The sequence below is a fragment of the Chaetura pelagica genome, unplaced genomic scaffold, assembly GCF_000747805.2.
Source record: "Chaetura pelagica isolate M959 unplaced genomic scaffold, ChaPel_1.0 scaffold132, whole genome shotgun sequence".
Lineage (NCBI taxonomy): Eukaryota > Metazoa > Chordata > Aves > Apodiformes > Apodidae > Chaetura > Chaetura pelagica.
The window spans coordinates 2,800,893-2,810,489 of NW_009952709.1; the positions used below are offsets into that span (position 1 = coordinate 2,800,893).

Consider the following 9,597-nt stretch of genomic DNA (forward strand, 5'->3'; position numbering starts at 1 on the left):
GGAAAGCGTAACAAGTCCTTTTCACCCCCCCCCCCCCCCTTTTTTTTTTTTTAATTTTGTTTGGCTTTCCATTGCTCAGCAAAGTGAGGGAATTTTTTCTGCGTAAAGCATTACAATCTTATGTAATTCTATGGCTGGGCTGATTACCGGGAAGATCGCTGTTACCAAGACACAAGAAACTGCACTGAAGTGAGGGAGGGAGGCCTGGAGTCTGTTATTGATAATATTAAGTGGATTACAGCAGCTTGCATGGGCTACTTCTGAATCTCTACTTTCAAAATCTGCCCACAGAAAGAGCTACTTAAGACTCCAGCAGCTACAGCCTCTAGCTGTGAGTTCCCGTTCCTCTGTGGCTGCTGTTGATAAACATCTTCTCCATTCTCAGCATTACCAGCTTGGTTGCAGCAATGCCTTGTGTCCTCACCCAGGACTTTCTCCCAGAAGTTCAGCAGCTGATGCTACATGCTGTGCTCCTGCTGCCGAACCCTGTCCAGCACAGGGGACCCATGAAAGGACGTGGCTCTGTTTAAGTCCCCAGCAAAGTCCTGAGAACAAACTGGGTTGCAAATCCAACACTGGTCTTGCTTTAGGGCCTCCTGGAAGAGGTCAGATGGACAGTTGTATTCTGGAGCAGTTGTGGATCAGTAGCTAGAGAACTGAAATTTCACTTTTAAGAAAAAGAGAGAGACTGTATTTCTGGTTTTCCATGTTTGGCTTTGGATCTTAGGAGTTTAATTTTCCAGCTTTGCCCACTCTTTTGATGTCTAAGAATCTACTTTTCCTGTAAGGGACAAACATCACGGGACTGGGAGGAGCCTCATGGGCCATCAAAGTCTCTCTCTGGCTAAGGAATGTAGCATCTTACTTTGTTCATGCTCTTCTTCAGAGTTGTCTGAAAAGCAACTCACTGCTTTGTGGGGAAGGAAGGTTACCAATGCCTCTGGAAAGCTGAACTAGCACCTCTTCTGTTTTTTAATAGAAGATAAAATTCCATTTAAATCCCTTGGAGCTTTACAGGGAAAAAAATACTCAGACTAAGGAGTTAGAAGGGCTGTCAGTGTTCTTCTCAGCTGTAGCTCTGTCCCTTTCTAGCAACTCAAGGCAAGGAGAAGTGAGGAAAACTGTTTGCTGCTGTATGAAACTTGTACATATTTTTTTAATCTAATTGCTGTGGGGAAAACAAACATCAGTTTTATTTCACACCATTTCTTGGCTCAGAAACTTCAGGCATATTCGCCAAATTGTGGTTTTTCAGTCACTGTCTTGAGTCTCATTTACCATGAGGCCTCTTTACACCACTTTTGGTTTGTAAAGGGATATTAAGTAGCAAAAAATGTCCTTTACCACATTATTGTAAAGAATTCTCAGTGTAAATGAGAATCTATGTTTTTCATGCAAATGTTGGTTGTGGTCACAGCTGAATTTTGAAATGCGGAGTGTCAACCATTGTGAGGGGTGATTTTGCTCAAAACCAGCCTTTTTTGGGGTAAAAGAGGCCTCTTCTTGTTTAAAATGTTCTTAATTATGTCTGAGAAATAACTCATGTCTATGGAACCTTTTACTAAATTGAAATAAATTGTGAAAACATCAAATTATTCAGTTTTCAGAAGTTCTGGCAATTATTTCACGTCCCTCTTCCAATGGCTTTGCCCTTATTAGTTGTCATAGAAGAAGTAATAAATTCTTTTATTATGACATCCAGAGTCCCAGCTGAAATTAGTTTCATTGTGCTGGGGACAAAACGGAAAAGTGACACTCCCTTAGCCAGAGGATTATTAGTCTAAAGCCAAAAGTAAGTGCAGGATTGGGAAAGTAGGTGCAGCACACAAGCAAAAGGAGGTCATGAAAAGACCTGGTACAACTTTGTGAGTTATAGGGAGTGTGGGTTCCTTATCCCTTTTCTTACCCTTTTTCCTTTCTCTTACGAATAAAATAAGTCTGGCTGCTGAAGGGATTGTGTTCAATCCACCTTTTCATCAAGAGTTGGCTGTCTGTAATAGTAAAAGTTTGAGAAAAGAACACTGTACGTGGCATATGGATTCAGTCATGACCTTTGCCCTAAACTAGCAAATGTAAGGAACGGGAATAGTAGAATGTTTTAGTTCAGCAGCTTTCATACTGGCATGTTCCATGGTGTCCCTATTGTCACTGTTTTTTCTTTTCTGCCCTCCTTTGGCTCCCTGTAAATCTTGAATTGATGGCAGCTGTTTGAGCCAAACTCAAGACACGTTGCATCACATCAGGGTTTAAATGCTCAAAGGCAAGGGAGGATTGCTACTATTCTGTAGTATTCCTCCAGCAGCTCCATCTGTTCAGCTGAGGTCAATCACTAGCATCATGCAGAACTTCAGAGAGTGAGGAAGATGTTCTTTAATGCTGGCTAGGAAACTGAATTTCCATTCCACAATAATTTATTAGTTCTTTGTGGGAAAATTTCCAGCCTGGGTCAGTACAAAAAGCCAAAAAACTTGACCCTTAAAGACTGCATAGTGGACTTCCCCAGAGCTGGAGACCCCAGGAACCTGGTCCAAGACTTCCTGCTGTCAGTCCAACAGCAGGGATCTTGGATGCCTTAAGAAGCAGGTGGAGCAGCTGTGGAGAGTGCAGATGCTTGTGGTCCCCAGGCCTGGAGAATTCAGTCACCAGGCAACAAAGGGGGCAAGAGATGGTGGGGAGCATGACTGAGATGGGTTGACTTTCTCTGCTTTCAGTCAAAACAGCTGAGGGAGGCCTTGGGGTTCTCCTGGACGTCTTGAAGACCTGCAGCTTCTCAGATAAAATTGTTGTGACTAGCCTAATTCTGCATCATTTTTTCTGCTCTCACCATGTTGGCACTTCTTGGCAGGCAGAAACACTCTTACAAAATGTCTGACCAGCTCAAATGGTCTTATTGCAATAAGTTGGGATTTTTTTATAACTTTTTTATCATTTAGTTGGAAGAGGGAGTTTTCTTGCCAGCTGTCTTCTTATTCATTGCAGTATTATCCACCCACTAGCGTTGGACAATCCCTTAATTTGAGATTCATAAAATGCAGGTGTTTATCAGCTTTCATGCATCTGAAAATCAATGCTTTGTAAGAGTATTCCATACAGAAAAATTAAAAACCACTTAAAAACTAGACTTCAGAAGGTCATTGGTAGCTTTGTCTTTAATGTAATGAGCTTCTCAGGTAAATATCCATCCTAGCAAATGTCATTTTTTAGCATATTTGTTTTTTCCCTCCCTGGTTCTCCTTCTGTCTTTTCTCATGATCAGAAGTAGCAGTAGAAATGAGAAACTGGTCTTGAAAAGGTTTTGAACTGAGTGTGCCCTACAGATGAATAAACACATTACCTTCCGAACTCTGGGATCTCTCTTCCAAAGGAAACAGGAAAAGGGGGAACTCAGAGTCCCTAGCAAAATACCAGTGTGCAGAAAAAAAGGCCTGTTCAATTTTTATTTTTTTTTTTTTAACTTTCCCATCAGAAGACTTTTTTTTTTTTACAAGGGGAGGAGAGGGGAAGGGTGTGAAGAGAGGGGGGAACATGGGTGCTGGGAGAGGGGAGGAAAAATACAGTGAATGCTCCTGTAACCTTTGCTCTGTTGATACTAGACAAGACTGCACTGTTAATGAGTGATTGTTAACAGATGGCTGTTGAGCAACTTAGAAGCAGAAGATGTTATTTGCTTGTAGTGCTGGGAGGGTTAGGGTGCAGGGGTGAGGTAAGGGGATATTTAGTCTTTTCATGTGGACTGAACTGTCAGAGATTTATGATATTCGTTTAGGCTTTTGGAAGTGGAGGCTTAGGGGAAGGATTGTTTTCTATATGCTGGTAGTAGAAGGGCCATTTGGTGCTGAAGGCTCTAACAATTCCTTCTTCAGTTGAGGTATGTCCCTGCAGCTCTTGGTCTTTGAGGACTGAAAGTTGGAAGCTTATGTCTTCTGCTTGCTAAACCTTATGTCCCAAACTGAGGAGGAGTGAGCTCTTCCCACCCCTTGAATCTGTCTGGTGACTGGGTGAGAGAGCTTCTTCGGGTGCGGATCCACACTTTCTGAGAGAAATCATTACTGAATATTCTCTGCAGTGCACCAAATTGTTAGTAAGTGTGTGTGTGAGGGAGCAGGGATCTTTCTGAATGTGTTGTCCGCTCGTGTGTATTTTGCCCTTTCCTGGTGTGGTATATACCTTGTTCACGACATCCAGCATACCAGTGTATGCTGGTTCCTTACTGGTTTTTATAGGGTATGAATTGTGAAGGTAGCCTGAACACACCCCGTGCACTCTTTTTGGGATTTGGGTGCTTGAACCTGCCAAGATCATTGCAGGTGCTCACTGTGCAGTATTTAGATTTTATATTTAATTCTCCTCTAGACTTTCTTAGATACAGGGCTCAGGGGTGTAAGGTATGAGTGAGATCAGCAGGGACTGTTTCTCAAGACTGTTTTTACTTTCAACCAGGGATGTATGGTTGGAGTAAAGGTAAGAACCAAATGCACAATACAACATTTTACTGACAGGAATTTGTCAGGAAATGGAAATCCTGTTTGTACCCACCACTGGTAAGTCTTAACACGACCTCCCACGATCATGCACTAGATGATTGAATGTCTTTCTTGTACACTGACTTTCTAACGTATGCAGGTGAGTGTGTGTATATACATATAGAGAGATATATTTATACAATTTAAAGACTAGTTTCTTGATTCTGTCATCCTCATTTATTCATATTTCTTTTTTGGGGGCACATAGGACTGTATGACAAATGTTCTTACACCTCCCGTGACCGAGGATGGGTCCTGGGGATTAACACCGTCAGTGACCAGGGGAACAGAGACCCCCGCTATTTCTTCTCTCTGAAGACGGACCGTGCTCGCAAAGTGACCACCATTGCAGCACATCGCAGCTACCTCCCCAACCAGTGGGTGCATCTGGCTGCCACGTACGATGGGCACCTGATGAAACTCTATGTGAATGGTGCCCAGGTGGCCACGAGTGGAGAGCAAGTGGGCAGCATCTTCAGTCTTCTGACCTTGAAGTGCAAGGTGCTCATGGTTGGAGGAAATGCCCTGAACCAGAACTATCGGGGTTACGTAGAGCACTTAAGCCTCTGGAGGACAGCCCGGTCTCAGAAGGAGATCTTGTTGGACATGGGTCAGGCAATTCACAGACAAGACATGTCTCTACCTCAGCTAGTTCTTCAAGACAGTTTACTGAATGTGAAAAACACCTGGTCTCCCATGAAGGATGGCAGCAGTCCTCAGAGCAAGTTCAGCTATCACCATGGCTATTTGCTGGATACCAGCCTAGACCCTCCTCTCTGCGGACAGACAGTCTGTGACAACACAGACGTGATCTCCAGCTACAACAAGCTCCCCAGCTTCCGCCGCAACAAAATCGTTCGCTATCGTGTGGTAAATCTCTACGATGACAAGCACCAGAACCCCACCGTCAGCCGGCAGCAGATTGAGTTCCAGCATCAGCATTTAAATGAGGCTTTCAGCCGCTACAACATCACCTGGGAGCTGGAGGTGCTGGAGGTGAAGAACTCTTCCCTTCGCCACCGACTCATCCTGGCCAACTGTGATATTAGCAAGATCGGGGATGAGAACTGTGATCCTGAGTGCAACCACACCTTGACTGGCTATGACGGCGGGGACTGCCGGCACGTCCGCCACACGCTCTTCAACAAGAAGAAGCAGAACGGTGTGTGTGACATGGATTGTAATTACGAGAGATATAACTTTGATGGTGGGGAATGCTGTAACCCAGAGATAACAGAAGTCACCAAGACCTGCTTTGACCCATACTCTCCTTACAGGTAGGCAAATGCGTAAACAAACAAGCCTTTGATGTTCATCTTAATGAGTATGTGTCTAGGTATTGATCAGCTTGCTGCTTTTGAACTCTTGTGTTATTGACATTATGGGCTTTAGAGTTCTTGATATATTTATTCTTTTGATAGTATTTAGTTCTCGTTCATGAGATCTCCATAACGGTTGCAATAGCACCCTAACGTTGGATAGGTATTCTCTTTCTTGGCTAAAGAAAAGTCAGTGCTAAAGACCAAAGCAGCCAGCCTTGGGAGACCTGTTAGTTGTTGGTTCTGAGCAGTATACTGTAACACTGCACAGTTGATTCAACCACAGACTCTTAGGAGTGGGGATTGGATGTCATAGAAAGCTCATATGTGTTTGGAGAGTGAAGAACCCCTCAGGCATGGAACAGAACATAAATAGTCTTAGGTAGACTTTATTCTGTAAGACTTCTTTGAAGGAAGGTAGGTTATTCTATATTCTTAAAGCTATGAGTGCAGCTTTCTGTAAGCACTGGTGGAGAGGGGCAGCCGAGTCTGGGATTTATGAGAAGGGAGGTGGGTCCCAGGTTCCTGGCAGTGCTGTTACACACACTGGGTTGGTAATTGAACTCTTCTGTGCCTCTTTTCATATCTATGAAAACAGGAGTAATGCCACTTCATTGCAAATGGCAGGGCAAATTTCTGTGGGTAGATGTGAGTTTATAAGATCCTCAGTTAAAGGCTTCCTTGTGTTGTAGCTTGAAGAGGGGCATCCTTGAAGAACTCACATCAGTTGAGTATCACGTGCCTACAATTACCCCAACTTGCTTTTGCTCATCTTCAGAAAAGAGTCAGTATTTAAGTAAAAAGAGTGTTCCCTGTGAATGAGTTAGAAATACAAAGACACAGAAGATGAAGGCTAAAGCTGAAATTCTGTTGTCTCTATTCCATGTGAGAGGTTTTCTAAGACAATTCATAGAATCAGGAGGGGAAACTTTTAGATGGTCAGAACACCCTGTGTTGTCAACACTGAAGTTCACATTAAGAAGGAAAGTACGAGGTGTTCTGGAGCCCCTTCCATTATAGCAATTCAGGCTATATTTGTAACTTCCTTAGAGAGAGAAGTTTTAAAACCACATTATCAGCTCTACTGGAGCTTTAAATACACATAATTAAGCTGCAAAGAAATGCTTCCTTTCCAGTTTGTTTTTTTAAACTCCAGTGAGTTTGTTTTTTAAAAAATCCTTACAGCTCAGCTTGACTTCAGGCTGTTACCAGTGAACAAATCTCAAATGAGGAAATACTTTAAATACTAATGATTGAAAATATTGAAAGGAAAAATACCAATCTTTCAATACTGTTCAACTGGAGAGGAACACAACTAAGCAAGTATCCTCAAAGGCATCATGCAAATTGGAATGTTTTAACACTATGGTTCTGAGAACTTGAGGTGTTAGTTATAACAGCTATGACAATTTTTAGAAAAATACATTATTTTTAATCTGATAGTACCCTTTTATCACTTGTTCTGTGACCGGCATAATATCCATACAAAATGAAATAAGTAAAGCCAAGTAAATTTTAGTTGACAGATTAAAGACTGTCTCTTAATGTTATTCTGACATACCAAGACATTTCTACTTCAAATGAAGTCTTTTTGCTGCACAGGTTCTACTTGCACAAACCCGAGCAAGGAATTTAGTTCCAAAATCTTAAGTTACCTTTACAGAGCAGTTACTTCTCATACATGTTGTATGTTCCATTTTGAGATATCTACCTTACTGAATTTGTTGGAGGTTTTCGGATTTCATGGCATTGAACTCACAGACCTTCTACATGCCCATTTTGGCTTGAGAAACCTCATCTTGACTAAGACACTTAAGTCAGTTAGGGAGGCCTGAAGATCCTCTTTCACAGTGTAGAGCCTGAGAAAGCCTATAGACCCTCCACAGACTTTTTTTCCAACAGTTCAGTTTCATTTATTTGTCTTTTCACAGACACTTGGATGCAGCATTGGTGATTGGTAATGAAACCAAGAAGAGAAGCAGAGCCTTTATTTGTTGGATCACACGCTTAGGATGAGCTCATACCCACCACTAAGGTGGTTTTTGCACTCTGTGGCAACATACAGCAGTTAGGGCTGTGGACTTGGTCAATGAGGTTTCTAAGGCTGAACACTGCTTTGAGTATTTAGGCTAACAAATACAGGTCTAGGGGAGTGGCTTTGGCACTCAAGCCTTCATTGACTAAAAGGATGAAGATTCAAACCCTATGTTTGGCTTTGGTATTGCCCTCAGCATTATCCCCAGAGAGAGATTTCCATGCCAATTAGTGACTCAGTCAAAATCTGTGACTCAGTTGGCACCATCTGGGCCCATTTTGCATCACCATCCCCTCTTGTCATCACTTTCATTGGCAAAGAGTCTTCAGTCCCCTCTAGTGCAGGCCTTGCACCACATCAATGAAGACATCACCACCGCCACTGAAAGCTCACATCTAATTCCAGGTATTTCCACTGCCAAAATTCAGTCTAACAATGGCAGAAGGGAAAAGAGCCCTCAGTCTGGTGAGGCATCAAATAAAAGTGGAAAAAAGACGAAATGGTACCAAAAAAAAGGTTTTTTGAGCTTTAGGGTCTAAAGATTCTTCACAGCTTCCATGGTACTGGAAGGGCCCTCAGATGCTACTGGGTTTTGTTCCTCCTACATCTTTATTGTCAGCACTTGTATCCAGCTGTTCACCATGTCAGTGTTTATTCCTTAAATACTTTTGTCCTTTGGAACTAAGCAAAAAGTGCTAATGCTTGATTAGTGCTGTTATGACAGAATCCTTCTTCAGTGTCTTCATTCCCAAAGGAAGATGTGTCACTTTCCAGTCACTTTCTTTCTTCTGACTGTCTCAGTCCTGGTCCATCAAGTCTCCATACTGGGACAAAGTTGCTGTGAGTCTTGTTACAAAAAGCTCTGTGGATATCTCTTTAGGAAAAAAAAATAACAACAACAACAACAAAAAAAACACCAAACCAAAACACAAACAAACAAAAAACAACCTGAAAAAGTGGAAAGGGGTGTCCAGGAAGTGGCGGAGTCACCATTCCTGGAGGGGTTCAAAAAATGTGCAGAAGTGGCACTTTGGGAAATGTTTTAGTGGCCATGGTAGTGATGGGTTGATGGTTGGACTTGATGATCTTAAAGCTTTTTTCCAACCTTAATGATTCTATGATTCTTGACTAAGTGCAACCACATGTGATATCACTGGAACAAATTCAAGACACTTCCCATTTGCATGATAAGCTTTTTGTGATCCTTTTGGCACCATGTACACAGTGCTCAGGTACTGTAAAGGTGTCCTTCAGCCACTGTAGTGGTGCAATCATGGTGACTTTAGAGCTGATCCCAGCATCAAAGGGTTTGTTTGTTTGTTTGTTCCCACCCCTTCTTTCAGGCATGTCTCCAAAAATATTTTCCTCCAAAGAGTTGAGACTCTGTGCCACAGTCAGGTAGTGGGGATGCTGGTGCACTGCAATTTAAGTACAATGGCCTATCCTTACAGAAGTTTGCCAGAGGGACAGTTCAGAGGGACAGCACTGATGGGTGGGGACTCTGCTCTCAGAGCTGCTCAGCAGAAATGCTGTAAACATTGTGGTACCAACTAGATCATCTCTTCTCTTTTTTAATACCCTACAGGGAAAAACCAAAGGACTGGTTATCATTAGCCACACAGCAGGCTTTATCCAAGAATATCTGCCTCTTTTCTTTTTTCTTCTTTTTTTCTTTTTTTTTTTTTTTTTTTTTTTTTTATTTTAATAAATTTTGCAAATT

General features: G+C 42.3%; 1 protein-coding gene across 1 annotated transcript in view; it reads left to right on the forward strand.

Annotated features, from left to right (window-relative positions):
- PAPPA (pregnancy-associated plasma protein A, pappalysin 1) overlaps positions 1-9,597 on the forward strand; it is a 182,973-nt gene that overhangs the window by 22,151 nt on the left and 151,225 nt on the right. The window contains exon 2 of the mRNA XM_009994319.1: positions 4,732-5,800. Within this exon, the coding sequence (XP_009992621.1) occupies positions 4,732-5,800 (1,069 nt within the window). The remainder of the gene's footprint in view (positions 1-4,731; positions 5,801-9,597) is intronic.